The 15,769-nt window shown below is 42.8% G+C and overlaps 1 protein-coding gene across 2 annotated transcripts in view; it reads right to left on the bottom strand.

Moving 5' to 3' along the window:
* Positions 1 to 15,769, bottom strand: part of RGS6 (regulator of G protein signaling 6) — a 269,892-nt gene that overhangs the window by 128,893 nt on the left and 125,230 nt on the right. For both annotated transcript variants that reach the window (XM_063289842.1, XM_063289843.1), the window contains exon 3: positions 3,375 to 3,474. In XM_063289842.1, coding sequence (XP_063145912.1) covers positions 3,375 to 3,474 — 100 coding nt within the window. The remainder of the gene's footprint in view (positions 1 to 3,374; positions 3,475 to 15,769) is intronic.

The following is a 15,769-nucleotide window of genomic DNA, read 5'->3' as shown; positions in this document are numbered from 1 at the left end:
GCCCTAGGGCGCCCTTCAGGGCAGGTGGTAGGCTTTTCCCGCCGGCTGCTCGAATTGCAACTCTTCCTCCTCTTCTCCGAAGGGTAGGTCGGGGGGGTCCAGTTCTGCGAGGGCCGCCTTCAGTTTTCGCGGTGGAGCAGGGGCAGGCGTCTTTACCGTGGGTTTCGTCTGTCGTTCCTCAGGACGGCGTCTCGGGCACGACGTGGCTCGATGCCCGTCTTTCCCACATCTGAGGCACTGACCCTTGGAGAACCGTTGCTCCCTCTCCTCTTCCCAGGTTTTCGGTTTGGGGCGGCTGGCAAGTCCAGATGTGCGCGCTCCTCTAGCAAGACGTGTTTGTCTAAGCTCTTTGGTATGGGCGTAGGTTCGTAGGGCATTTTCTGCGCTTCCCGCCAACTGAATCCACCCATATAGCGTTTTGGGATCGTCTCTGCCTAGCGCCCATCGAAGGATTTCGGGTTCTAGCCCCTGCTTGAACAATTCGATGATTGTTGGCTCAGACCAGTCTTCCACTTTTCCTGCTAAAGCTTTAAACTCCAACGCATATTTAGCAACTGAGAGAGACCCTTGGTAGAGTTTGCGCAGGTCATTTTTGGCCGTTTCTTGAGCTAGGGGGTCTTCGAAATGCTCCTTGAGTGCCCACAAAAATTCATCGAAGTCCTCTAACTCAGTTGCCTCAGCTTGGCATAGTTGCACATACCAATCCGCTGCCCTTCCTCTCAGCTTGTTGGCAATGAAATTGACCTTGCCATGTTCAGACTGAAAGTTCCGACCCCAATCTTCTATATAATGCTTGGCATTCGTAATAAAGAAGGAGAGCGTTGCGGGATCCCCATCAAACTTCACTCCAAATGGTGGGAAGGTTCTTACCGGCTCAGCTGGCTGTGGCGGTGCCGCGAATGACAGTGTACGCCGAGCCCCCACAGGTGGTCGATCCCTAGGAGGTCTTGCCTCTCGCTCTCCCCTTTGATGGGCTGATCGAGTCTTACTTCTCCCCCGGGTCGACAGGGTGCTGTGCCTGGGGTACTGTGACGGCTCTTCCTCCCAATCCTCCGGGGTGGGCTCTGCCACTCTGGGCTGATCCTCTCTGGGTAGATCCTTGAGGATCGTCACTATTAAATCCATTTTATCTTCCAATGCCCTCATACGGGCCGGAGTGACCGGCTCCTCCGGGGGTTGGTTGGTTATCACCACCTTCGGTGACAAGGGGACTTCGTGCTCCCAGGCCAATTGGGGAGACCCCCTCCCCGTGGTTCTTTCCATAACAGATCTCTGTTCACTCCTGAGACTCTCCTGTATGGATGTCAGCAGCTCGTCCAATTGGGTATCTCGCAACTCCCGACGTGCTGCTCTTTGCGCTCTCGAGGTTAGCGCTGGCCGGCTTTTGGCCACCTCCCGCTCCTCTTCGCCTCCCTCACTTACGCGAAGTTGAGGTTCGGTCATCGCTGGCGTTCCCTCTTATCCAAGGATTGGATGGGGCCAGCGGAAAATGGAAAAAATGATTCTCAGCTTTATGTAATGATTGCCTAAACCCAAATACTCAGTCTCACAAGCTCGGGCTTAAAGATAACTGATTTATTAAAGGAATAGTATGCAAATACAGAGAAAGCTGAGAATGAGCAAAAGCGCGCCAAATACAAACTTAAAAGCCTTGCTTGAGGGCAGGTCCCGCCCCATCGCCCGTCAGGACGCTCTCCCTCCCAGGTGCTGAATGCCGATAGACGCGCCTGGGAACGTAACCTTGAACAGGAGCGCAAACCCAAACATGCATTCCAAGCCCTCAAAATAAGGGAGTGTAACAGAATGGAAAAACCCCGGGTGAAGGGATACGGAACAGAGAATGACATGTGAAACGTTACAATGTTAACCAGACATTAGAATGAGAACATGACATGCATGGAATATGAAAGTTTGCAAAATACAAGAAACTTGTCCTACCTTTGGTATTCTGCCTTGATTTATGGGAAAGTACACTCTACCCTCCTTTCTGTGCTATACTGGACCCTGTGATCTTGCCTATAACTCCCTCTTGGACTGAAATGTATCTGTCTGAGATCACCTTCTATGATACTAGAGCAACATGATTCTGCAATTTTGGCAACTTCTTGAGATTTTTCGTTCTGTCATAAGCTCTTGCCTAATGGAAAGGATGCATCTGGAAGCCACCCAGTGAAACCACAGAACAGAGCTTCCAAGAAGGTGCTCCAACAGAGCACAGGACAGGATGAGGCAGGCCTTTGGCTCTCTGAAATTTTGGAGCCATTCTTAAATACTTGGGGCAAAGCTACAGATTCCTCTTCTATAATCTTCAAGCCTTCCAAGCTGTCACTGATTTTACCTGGCAAAAAGAAGTGGGAGGGCAGGTTGCTTGCCAATTAATCCCATGGGACAAAATTCTTTACCCTCTCCTCACTCACCATTTCCCACCACCACCTGCAGCATTTTTTCCCCTCCATTCCACTTCTAGATCTATGTGAACAACATAATACAATTGCTCAAACCTGCACTTCTGGGGGACAGAACTAAGCAAGTGATACTGAGTGTTGGTGAAGCTGGAAGGAAGCTGTGCCAGTGGAGGGGAGACCGATGTACACATAGCATTCTGTGGTTGCAAATCATGTGCCCTGTTTTGCAAAGAAGCAGCCAGGGCTAAGCTTTGGAGGCCACAACTGCTGAGGCCAAAACTATTCTCCTTGGAAACTATCTCAGCTTCCCCGGTTCCAAACCCTCCTTGTCAATGGTGCACAAAGGTTTTGACTTTGAAACACACTCTTTTGAGTAGGAAATAGCTGTCTTGACTTCACTAAAACACTTCAATGCTGTTCTGACTACTTCAGAAGCTTTCTGAGTTCAAAACAAGATCTTTTTGGAACAGCATTATAACACTTCTGGGAAGCTGGGAAAAAGCTGTTTTATGCTGAAAATATTTTTGATTTGAAACATTTTGCCCAATACCTCCAAATTACCTGTGCCAGTTTCCCTGATGTTTTGCTCAGAGCCCAGCAGCTGAAAGAATATGTGCTTATTAGCGAAGCTGGGTATTTTAGTCTCATATTCACTGACCTTTCTGTAGGGACATACTTTTTTAGATAGTGATGCATAAAATACTTAACTTCTTTTAAAATGTGTTAAACTGGGCTCCTGTGCTTCTCCTGCTCATTCTGGTGAATGAAGCCCTTGACTCCTGGACTAACACCCTTGAGGCATCAACATGAATGCTAGAATTACATGGGAACAAAGAGGGGAAAGTACAGAATTAGGCTGAAATTGGAGAGAACCATTGAGGAAGGTCACACTTCACAGTTTGAGCACATGCTGGAGTCTTAATAATGGGTCTGGATAAACCACATGTTACCTTTCAATTATATTCATACCTGTGACAACACTAGGGATTTTTGACAGAAAGCTCTTGACGGTGCGGATGGGCACTCCACCTGCTTTGTCATCCTGCATTCTTGTAATGATATCTTCTATCTAGCAAACAAAACACAAATAATATGTTAGTCTTGCAAATCAAGAGGCTGACTGTAAAATCTTAGAACAGTAGTCACATATTTAAAGGTTGTAATAACATTCAGTTCACTTAGTTTTCATTTGTTATCGGTCTCTCTGTCTGCTACCATCTTATCTTACCTATCTACCATCTTATAGAATGCTTGCCCTAACCCTGAAGGACAGCAGACAAAAACAGAAAAACAGAAAAATCCAAATAAAACAATCCCTCAAGTAATACAACAAATTCCTATTAAACTATAATGACACCCACAATGAGTTTGAGCGAAGGGCATGATAGAATGGGACTGTTTTGACCTCCATAAAATGGGAGCTGCTACCAAAAAGGTTTCTCACCTTGTCCACACCTGATGTACCTTAAAAGGCCTTCTCTCAAGGACCAAAGCAGATGGGCAAACTCTATTCTGGCAAGACATTGCTTAATTGAACTATACTGTGCTGTGTAGGCTTTAAGAAGCAATGAATCGGGCCTGGAAATATCCTACTAACGTTAGATGTTATTCTGCACTGGTGAGATTGACCTACCAACATTTTGCTGCTGTGCTTTGTAAAAGCTGTAGTTCTGGGTGTCTAAGGGCAGACCTACACCGAGCACATTACAGTAGTCCAGCTGGGTGGTGATTCAGGTGTGACTCATCCTGGTCCAGGTAGGTCCATAATTGGTGCATCAGCTGAAGCTCGGCAAAGGCTCCCCTGGTCACAGCTGCCACCTGATATTTAAGCAGGAACTACGTGTCCAAGCTAGGTGTGGAGAATAAGGAATATGACCTTGATGGAAATATTGCAGAAGCAATTACCTAGGCAAAAGCGTCTGAAACACTTTTTAAGTCCAGATGAATGAGATAACATTCGGAAGCATCTTAGGCAGACCCTTCCCTAATTCACTGGAGTGTAAGTAGAAGGAGGAGGTACAACACAAGCAGACTTTCAAGATTCTGTTATTATAGCCAATCTTAATAAAAGTAGTTTTAGCTTTCCTGCATTGTTGATTTCGTGTCTGGTCTACATAGCAGGGCTGGCACGAGGTTATTGTTATGCCACTGTGAGAACAAGGAAACTGCAGCTTAGGGAAGACAAAGAAAGGGTAAAAAAAAAAAAATCTTCACTAATTTAAATGAGTTGAATTCTGCAAGGCCAGATGGATTACATCCCAGAGTACTGAAAGGCCTGGTGGAGGTAAGTGTGAAACCACCCTTGGTAATCTTTAAAACCTCAGGAGGACTGCTGAGGTCCCAGAGGATGGGGTGGGGGCAGAGGGAGGACAAATGTCATCTCCATCTTCAAAAAGGGGAGGAAGGAGGACCTGGGAAACCACAGCTCTGTCAGTTTGACATTTATACCAGATAAAGTCTTTGAATAGATTAGGAAGCAGCATGTATGTGAGGATTTGGATAGCTGTGCTACCATTAACAGGAGTCAGTGTGGGTTGGTCATAAACAAATTGTACCAGAGTAACTTCACCTCTCCTCGACAGAGATACTAGCTTAGTAGATCAGGAAAATACCATAAGCATAGTATGCCTGGACCTTAGCAAAGCCTTCAGTTTGCAATGTTCTCCTGCATAACAAGGTAAAATGAGGCAAGCTGATATTGTTAGCTGGACTCACAGCTGTCTGACTGACCACACTCAAAGAGTGAACATTAATGATTTCAGCTTGGAGGAAAATAATGAGTGGAGACACAGGCACAGAAGATACATGAAACATTACTGCCAGCTTTTTTTTAATACACATACACACACACATAACATTTCTCATTCATAAATGCCAATACTATCCTCTCATCTTTTAGAACATTAATTGCAAGACCTTATGTTTCTTAATCTTAAAGTGAGAAAAACTGATTTTTTCATTGTTTTAAAACGTTCACACATCAGAAATTACTGTTGTCATTATTACTAACCACAGGAGCTTACAAAACATCTGCATACAAATCATTCCTATTTCTTAATCCAAAATCAGGAGTGTTTAACAAAATGTGCTCTTCTATTGAAATATAAAGGCAGTACACATACTTGCTGCTAGTTTGGAATGACTTCAATGCAGAAAACCAGCCTGGGTAGCAGAAAATAAGCAACATCTGGTACACATCAAAATGATGCCAAGCCAGTTGTCCCTTACCTTCTTTCTGTACAGAACCTTTATTTATTTGTTTGTTTTTCAAATTTCTATCACCACCCATCTCCCCCAAAAAGGGGGACCCTGGGCAGTTTACAGTAAAATTGACAATCAAAACCATAAAACACATAAATTACAGTACAAAGGACCAATATAAATAGAAAATCGATATAAAATCCAAGTAGAGATAAGATCTCGTTCAGTAGGGAGGGCACTACAGTGCCAGCCACCCCCAGGGAGAACTATTGCCCTTCCCATCCCAGGCGAGGCAGCAGAACCAGGTCTTCAACTCCTTCCGGAAGGTCGGGAGCGAAGCGGTCCACGTCACCTCCAGGGCCAGAATGTTCCACAGGGCGGGCACCACTGTAGAGAAGGCTCACCTCCTGGACCCTGCCAAGTGGAATTCCCTTACCGACGGGGTCCATAGCATGCCCTCTCTCCATGACCGGGTGGGATGGGTCAATGTTATGGGGATGAGACGGTCCCTGAGGTAACCTGGACCCATGCCATGTAGGGCATTAAAGGTCATAACCAACACCTTGAATTGGACCCAGAAGCAAACTGTCACAAAGTGAAGCTCACGCAGCAGTGGTGTCACATGTGCCGACCTTGGGACACCAATAACTGCCCAGGCGGCCGCATTCTGGACCAGCTGAAGCTTCCAGATACTCTTCAAGGGTAGCCCCATGTAGAGCACATTGCAATATGGGAGATGACAAGGGTATGAGTGACTGTTCGGAGGGCATCTCGATCCAGGAAAGGGCGTAACTGGCACGCAACATGAAGTTGCGCAAAGGCCCTTCTGGCCATGACTGCCACCTGCTCTTTGAGCAGGAGCCATGAGTCCAGAAGTACCCCCAGGTTCCGCACTGGGTCTGAATGGGGCAGTGCAACCCCATCCAGAACTAAAGATGACAACTTCCCAGATACAGAGGAGCCGTCAACCCACAGCCATTCCATCTTACCAGGGTTCAGCTGAAGCCTGTTGTTCCTGATCCAGACCCCCACAGCCCCCAGGCACTGAGAAAGGGCAGTCTTTATACTTCATTCCTTGTTGCTGGTCATTCCCACCTAAGTCCGGAGGAAGTCAGTAGAGTAGAGTATCAATAAATTTAGGTAGGCCCTGTACTTTATTACTTTTAAATTACTTTGGCCTTTAATATATTATTTAGCAAGCTCCACAAAAACAAATTATCCTATGTGTCTGCAATATCTATTGTCACTCCTGAAATCTGGTTAAGATAGGTCTGCCTGGATATCAGGCACTTTAAGGCTCATTCAACCACAACACTACTTGCATGCTGAATAAAAGTTACGTTTTAAGGAAAATGATCGTAATCTCAGTTTATATTTTCCCCCATCCATACCAAAACCTTACAACACTGACTTCACTCATCATGCTATGTGATTAAGTAATTTTTCTGCTTTTGACTTATGAACTAGGTCATTGTGATCTGTAAAGCATAATTAATATGTTAGAACTACTTGTTCAACTAATTGTGGGTTAGAACAAACCAAGGCTTAGTGTGTTGTGTGCAAACCTGCCTTTCATTTTGCTATTCTTGATAATTCCAAACAGAAGTGGTAATACCTCCTTTCAAATATTATTCAAACATACACATACAATTTCTTCTATCATAACTAGATGATTTACAGTCAATTTCACAACAGTGATTTCTTCTTAATAATACAGATCTTTACAGATCATAGGAGTCTGGTCCAAACAACATGATGAAAAAAATAGTAACTGTGCATCACAATGTTATGATACAAGCCCTGGCCTTTTGTACTTGTGTTCTAATGCCAAACCTAAGTACCTAAGTCACAAAATTTGCAATGTGATGTTGTAATGCATGTTTTATAATGTTCTCCCCTCCCTCCCCCCTAATGCCTATGATATGGATAGGAAAGGTTATAAAGCCATGAGTCAAGAACACTGTAGAAAGACACCGTAAAGTAGTCTTTTCTAACATGTTAAGTTCCTGGAGCCCAACCATACTGGCTGGGAATGATGGAAGTTGTAACTCCATCTGTACATTGGCACACATTCCTCATTAACACAAGAGGGTTAAAATCACTGAAATCTTAAAAATTTAACTGTATGCCCAGGCATTTAGCTTATTTATTCATTTGATTCATATAGCTGCCCATCTCACTTTTATGTGACTCTAGGTGGCTTACAATAAAATAAATAAAATACATAAAATACACAGTATAAAAATAAAAATAAAACACATAGAAGCTGGGCATTATCCAACCAATCATCCATATAGCCAGGAGATGGGGTCTATCCCATGCCCAGGACCCCAGGCTCAGGCACAAAACCAAGTTTTCAAGGCTTTAAAAAAGGCCAACTGGGATGGGGCCAATCTAATCTCAGGGGAGATGATGTTCCAAAGAGCGGGTGCCATGCCCAAAAAGGCTCTCCTTCTGGGCCCCACCGGCCAACAATCCTTAACTGATGGTATCCAGAGAATGCCCCTCCTACCAGATCAAATAGGATGGGTAGAGACAATTGAGGAGAATTGGTTCCACTAACTGTTTTCAACTCATTTAGTCATTCTGATTGGTTTGAATAGTTTCATCTGCTTGAGCTGGGGAGCTAAAAACTACCTAAAGAAAAGTAGTTTTTGGTATAGAAATGCAATATAGTCACAAAGCAAGATATATGGGGGGTACTCAAAGACATCTGCCCTAAAGCACTAAATATTCTAACTGCAAATCCTAATTTGGCACTTTGCTGGGAGTTTCCACAATTAGTTTTCAGTCACTATCTAATGATTTCAGCTCACAGTAATCACATTTTACCACTACCTTCTAGTAAGCACATAACTGAAACAGTGTCATTGCTGTGCTCCAAATGTTTTCTCTTGAGACATGTGGGAGGTGATGACTCATTATTTCTCAGCTCCACAGTACAGCATGTGCAAGCTTTATTACTTTCAGTAACTATGGCATAACCATGATTGTCTTTTTACATATAATCATGGTTATATATGATAGCACATAATCATGTAGATTAGAATTATTGGATATTACTATTATCAGCACAGAAAATACCTAAAATCTACTTGCCGTCTCACAACTGGTAGACCCAGTATGAAGGAATGGGGAGGAAGAAGGAAGCAAGCATCTGAATAGCTGCAGTAGCTTCTCTGGCTAACAGATAATGTCCAACTGGTTTTCTCCTTCCACAAATTTATTCCTTGGAAGCAGGGAGCACAGCCTCTTAGTGGCTGCTGGCTGGGTAGCTGATGCCAGAGTCCAGAGTATGGATTCTTGAAATGTGTTGCAACATGCACAGAATTTTAAGAACCCAGTGCCATCCAGGCATTTAGACTGTCCCAATAATCCTTTGTAACAGGAGTGCTCTCTATGCCTAACACTTTACTCCTCTTCAGCTGAAGTATTTTCATCTGTCTCACACACATACTTACACATCACTTGCTCTCCGATAGCAGTCATTGGATCAATAGAAAAGTTGCATGTTCAGACTGAAGATGGCTGATGCTGCCAAAGTTTTGTCTCTCTGTGTGGGTGTAAGCTCTGAAGGAAGGGAAGCCAGAGGAAGAAGCAAAGGTGGCTTTGGAAATTCATTATGACAAATAAAATGGTTTCAAGCAAAGGACTATAAAAGGCCTTTGCCATCTGCTCCTTCTTATAGACTGTAGTGTGTGTAAAGGTGAAATTCCATACACCTAATCTCATGAGTTCTTGTGAACAGCCTTGAGTTTCTCAGACTTCATCAAAAGAATACAGGGACGAGTACCTTGCCTGTTTCATCTTCAATTAACCCTTAGCATTACTTTTAGTGAAAGAAGAAAACTGACCTCCAGTTCAAAGCAATAGGAGAGTTTCTTTCTGAAGAGCATTTGCATTTCTCTTATGCAACTAACAACATTAAATTTTAATGCTGATCTCATATGCAAATGCAAACCAAACCAAAACAGCTGAGCCTGAGGTCCAACAGCAGTAACTTGGGAGGGGGGCATTCCTGACTGCTCAGCTCTCCTTGGTCTGGAAGCCATCATGCAGGGCTTCAAGGATAAGCTGCCAGACAGTTCAGCCTGTTACAGAGGGATATTTTCCTGAACACGTTGCTGGGGATTTAGAGTGCATAATGTAAGTGGATGAACCTTGTTTGGCAGCAACATCTCAACTAAAGAGAAAAGAACTGAGCCCATGAAAGCAATCCTTTTACATTTATTTACTTCTCTAACCGTTCTCCAACATAGGAATTTCACTGGAGCTTAAAATAATGGAATAAGGACTAATAAGTTGGATTCTGTTTGTTTGGAAATGAGAAATGGCTGTCTGTTCTGCTACAGGTGCTAATTCGTTTAGCAAAGGCAAATGATTAAATTATTAACAATTACTGATGTGTTGGTCACTGTGTTAATTTTGCTTACGTTTAAGCAGTAATCACATTATCACAGATTGTACTTCTGCAACCTGTCAATGGAGGATAATATTTTATATTTATGAAGTATACTCTAGTCCCTAGAAGCTTATGACAAATTTTAAGATACCATAGATGCTTTTTTTTTAATTTGAGCTGGCTAGCATGCTGTCTTTGTGATTTATAAGAAAATGGGTTGAACCACAGGGAATATTTGGAATGTTAACTGCGTGTTGTGGATGCTGTCACTATTTGATGGTCATCAGAAATTCTTGCCCGTCCTCAAAATGCCTGCATTAGTGAGTATGCCCAGTTACAAAATACCCATTTATCAGGATCCCAGTGACACTTTTTCAAGCAAATAATAGGGTGCAGCTACTCATCCATTCAATTTTCTCAGAATGCCTCTAGGCCTATGTGGGAACCAGAGGCATTCTTGAAAATTAAAATAATGCTAGAGGCCAGTACTGCTCTGCTTTACAACATGTAAAATCCTGTGGCAGGAAATCTGGTGGGCATCACACTGGCTATTTCCTTCAGTAATTTTGATCAATAGCTCTATTAATTAGTATTTAACCAATTCCTATAAAATATATTTTCTCATTTAAATGCAGATAAACAATGATAAAGATTTTAAAGGCAATAAATAAACTATTACATAGATAGATAACCAAGGAAAGCATGTAAAAACACACCTGTAAACATTGTGGATGAGAGATTTGGACAGACATAGAGAAAGGATTAAGAGAAACCCACTCCCTTTCTCTCAATGGAGCCATGGTTGTAGAGAAGGGAACCGTGTGTGTGTGTGTGTAGGCAATAAAACTATAAAGATGAGATGCCCAGGGCTGCTATGAAGATCATGGTGAACTATCTACTCAATCTACTGGGCCCCTGTCTTCTCCTGGAGGAAGAATTTAAGAAGCAGTGCATGAGAAATGGACATAACTGTCTAATAATGCCCCAGCATACCTCACAACAAAACTTCCCTCTAGCCTTCTCTCACCCTGGACTGGAACCATGACAGAGAGTAGAATCCACTATTGGTTTAAGCCTCAAGTTGCTGCATGATTGCTATTATACCAGTTCTGCCTTCACACGTGCTTATTTCACAGGCTTCAGTTTTAAAAAAAGCATACAAGGCACCAAAGAGCCATGCAGCCTCCTAGGGAAGATTTTCCCTGTGCGGGGCTCTAAATCTCCATGCAAGAATGTCTAAACCCTGTTCGCTTTACCTCAAGAATCTATGAGGGTAAACACTTAACTATTGCTATCCATTTGTTCATTTAATACACCAAAGGATAGGAAGATGGTGCTAGTGAAGAGGTCTCTGGCAGCAAGCATCTGGGCTGCCACCACATCATAGGAAGAAGAAAGCACAGGGAAAATGGTGCTAGCCCTGGACTGAGCTGCTGTGATCCAGGCAGGCTGAAGGTATATGGAACCAGGGGTGGAAGAAGCAGGGGCATCAGAAAGTAACAGGAGGTGCTGGAAGTAACTTGGACCAAGGAACGTATGCAAGAAGAAAAGTCCAAAGGATGGTACCTAAAGGAAAGACCTAGGAACATAGAACAGAGTGAAGAAATTACGAGAGCCAAAAACCTGGTATATACATCTAAGAAAGGTAACATACATGATATTGAAACAGCCCAAGTTTTGCACCCAATGTTGAGGGCTGCCAAGACATTATGTGATGGTGTTTAAAATAAAGCATGCACTTCTCTTTTAGCCCACAGTTTCATCTCCTTAATTGGGTGTGTAAATTATGCTTCTGGGTCCCTAATCCTGTTCTAGTTTGCACATTAGCCAAACCATAGCATAATTAACCATAAGCCACAATTACCTGTGGATCACACAATGTGCTAAGCTATAAACCAAGGTCTGCAAGCCACGTTGGCTCAGTTCACACAACACTCTGAGACAAGAAGCCACATGATGAGGGAGACCAGCCAGGATTTTCAGTGCGATGTCTCTGACTCTTTGTCTTACTCTAAAGTAATACATTATGAAACATTTATACAGATTTAAACCATCTTGCATTTTTACATGATTTCAGTTTTGTATTAAAAACAAAACCTGGATCAATTCAATGTTTCTCTTCTGGAAGCATTAGGCTCACACAGGATCTATCTCTTCTTGGGCAAAAAGTCCATGTCAGGCTTCACTTGACCTGAAAGGCAGAGATTCAAGGACACAGCTCTTTGATAAGCTAGCTTTATCACAGATACTAGAGAAACTGTAATTAGAGCCCAAATCCAGCAACTGCCAATTAAGCACCCTTCAAGCAGTCTGCCTGTCTGTTCCTCTGTCTCTCCATTCATCCATCCCCAGGTTCAGATTTGATATCCCTTAACCACCTGTGCATCCTATGGACTAAGAGCTAGTCATGTCCTTCGGGGAGGGGTGATTGACTTCTGTGCATTGTTACTATAATGGACCTGTCTGATCTCAGGTTCTTTCAGTCTGATCTTGGTCCTTCCAGTCCTCAAAGTCAAGCTACTATTGTGATTTTGTAATATGAGGGTTTTAGTTTTGTGATGTTGTTCATTCCAAACCCTTGGGTAAGTGCAGTTCCAAAATGTAATAAATTACTGGGTTACTTTCACTGTGAGAAAACCCTAATTAAGCTTATTGCATTAACTCACACCACTTCCCCAGCATGAAGCTTAAGTATCGCAGAACTGCATCTGTAACAAATGATCCTTCGAAAAAAGCATCTTAGCTACCAGTATTACAAGGCAAAGTGAGAAAATGGGAGATGTACCATTCTTTCTTCTATGTTGCTGTTGATAAATTTATACAGAGCCATATTGTATGAATAGATTTTCCCCAATGAATTGCAGGTGTTCCATTAATTGAGTCTATCTCCCTGATATTTTTCTTTTGTGTATTTTTCTATTCCACATAATGCAGTGCGACAAGTCATTTCATGCATCATTTAATGCTATGCATTGTCATCCCCCCTTGCCAAAATTGTATCTGAAAATTGGGAAAATGCAGATGTAAAAGAACTGAATAAACTGCAATTTGTTTGCCAATACAAAGTCAGGCTGAATAATCAATGTTCTCCTACAGCACACACTTTCCATTCTTCTTGAAGGACGTTCCATCTGCATTTGGCACACCGTAGAAAAAAGATCCCCTTCCTGGATCACTGCCTTGTCATGGCGAAGGGGCTTGCATAACTCAATGAAGCCATGAGCTATGCCGTGCAGGGCCACCCAAGATGGACAGGTCATGGCAGAGAGTTCTGACAAAACGTGGTCCACTGGAGCAACCCACTCCAGTATCTTTGCCAAGAAAACCCCATGGACAGTATCAAAAGGCTAAAAGATATGATGCTGGAAGATGAGCCCCTCAGGTCAGATGTTCAATATGCTACTGGGGAAGAATGGAGGTCAATTATCTCCAGAAAGAGTGAAGTGGCTGGGCCAAAGCCAAAAGGACGCTCAGTTGTGGATGTGTCTGGAAGTGAAAGTGAAAGGAAAGTCCAATGCTATAAAGAACAATATTGCATAGGAACCTGGAATGTAAGATCTATGAATCAAGGTAAGCTGGATGTGGTCAAACATGAGATGGCAAGATTGAACATCGACATCTTGGGAATCAGTGAACTACAATGGACAGGAATGGGCGAATTTAATTCAGATGACCATTATATCTACTACTGTGGGCAAGAATCCCTTAGAAGAAATGGAGTAGCCCTCATAGTCAATAAAAGAGTGGGAAAAGCCGTACTGGGGTACAACCTCAGAAATGACAGAATGACCTCAGTTCAAATCCAAAGCATTCCAAATTCACTGTTACAGTAATCCAAGTCTATGCCCCAACCACTGATGCCAAAGAAGCTGAAGTTGACCAGTTCTATGAAGACCTACTACACTTTCTAGAACTAACACCAAAAAAGATGTCCTTTTCATCATAGGGGATTGGAAAGCTAAAGTAGGAAGTCAAGAAATAACCGGAATAACAGGCAAGTTCGGCCTTAGAGTACAAAATGAAACAGGGCAAAAGCTAATAGAGTTTTGTCAAGAGAACATGCTGGTCATAGCAAACACTCTTTTCCAACAACACAAGAGACAACTCTACACATGGACATCACCGAATGGTCAATACTGAAATCAGATTGATTATGTACTTTGCAGCCAAAGATGGAGAAGCTCTATACAGTCAGTAAAAACAAGACCTGGAGCTGACTGTGGCTCAGATTGTGAGCTTCTTATTGCAAAATTTAGGCTTAAATTGAAGAATGTAGGGAAAACCACTAGACCATTCAGGCATGACCTAAATCATATCCCTTATGAATATACAGTGGAGGTGATGAATAGATTTAAGGAACTAAATCTGGTAGACAGAGTGCCTGAAGAACTATGGACAGAGATTCATAACATTGTACAAGAGGCAGCAACTAAAAACATCCAAAAGAAAAAGAAATGCAAGAAAGCAAAATGGCTGTCTGATGAGGCTTTACAAATAGCTGAGGAAAGAAGGAAAGTGAAAAGCAAGGGAGAAAGGGAAAGATATAACCAACTGAATGCAAATTTCCAGAGAATAGCAAGGAGAGATAAGAAGGCCTTCTTAGATGAACAATGCAAAGAAATCAAGGAAAACAATAGAATGGGGAAGACTAGAGATCTCTTCAAGAAAATTGGAGATATCAAGGGAATGTTTGGTGCAAATATGGGCATGATAAAGGACAAAAAAGGGAGGGACCTAACAGAAGCAGAAGAGATTACGAAGAGGTGACAAGAATATACAGAAGAACAATACAAGAAAGATCTTAATGTCCCTGATAACCACGATGGTGTGGTCACTGACCTTGAGCCAGACATCCTAGAGAGTGAAGTCAAGTGGGCCTTAGGAAGCATTACTAACAACAAAGCTAGCGGAGATGATAGTATTCCAGCTGAGCTATTTAAAATCCTAAAAGATGATGCTGTTAAACTGCTGCACTCAATATGCCAACAAATTTGGAAAACTCAGCAGTGGCCACAGGATTGGAAAAGGTCAGTTTATGTTCCAATTCCAAAGAAGGGCAATGCCGAAGAATGTTCAGACTACTGCACAATTGCACTCATTTCACATGCTAGCAAGGTTATGCTCAAAATCCTACAAGCTAGGCTTCAGCAATACATGAACCGAGAACTACCAGAAGTACAAGCTGGGTTTCGAAGAGGCAGAGGAACTAGAGATCAAATTGCCAACATTCGTTGGATCATGGAGAAAACAAGAGAGTTCCAGAAAAACATCTACTTCTGCTTCATTGACTACGCTAAAGCCTTTGATTGTGTGGATCACATCAAACTGTGGCAAATTCTTAAAGAGGTGGGAGTACCAGACCACCTTACCTGTCTCCTGAGAAACCTGCATGCGGGTCAAGAAGCAACAGTTAGAACTGGGCATGGAACAACCGATTGGTTCAAAATTGGGAAAGGAGTATGACAAGGCTGTATTTTGTCACCCTGCTTATTTAACTTATATGCAGAGTATATCATGAGAAATGCCGGGCTGGATGAATCACAAGCCAGAATTAACATTGCCGGGAGAAATATCAACAACCTCAGATATGTGGATGATACCACCCTAATGGCAGAAAGTGAAGAGGAACTAAAGAGCCTCTTGATGAGGGTGAAAGAGGAGAGTGCAAAAGCTGGCTTGAAACTCAACATTAAAGAAGCTACGATCATGGCACCTGGTCCCATCACGTCCTGGCAAATAGAAGGGGAAGAAATGGAAGCGG

Source organism: Candoia aspera, chromosome 1 (genome assembly GCF_035149785.1).
Source record: "Candoia aspera isolate rCanAsp1 chromosome 1, rCanAsp1.hap2, whole genome shotgun sequence".
Taxonomy (NCBI): domain Eukaryota; kingdom Metazoa; phylum Chordata; class Lepidosauria; order Squamata; family Boidae; genus Candoia; species Candoia aspera.
This window is presented reverse-complemented; position numbering and strand designations above follow the sequence as displayed.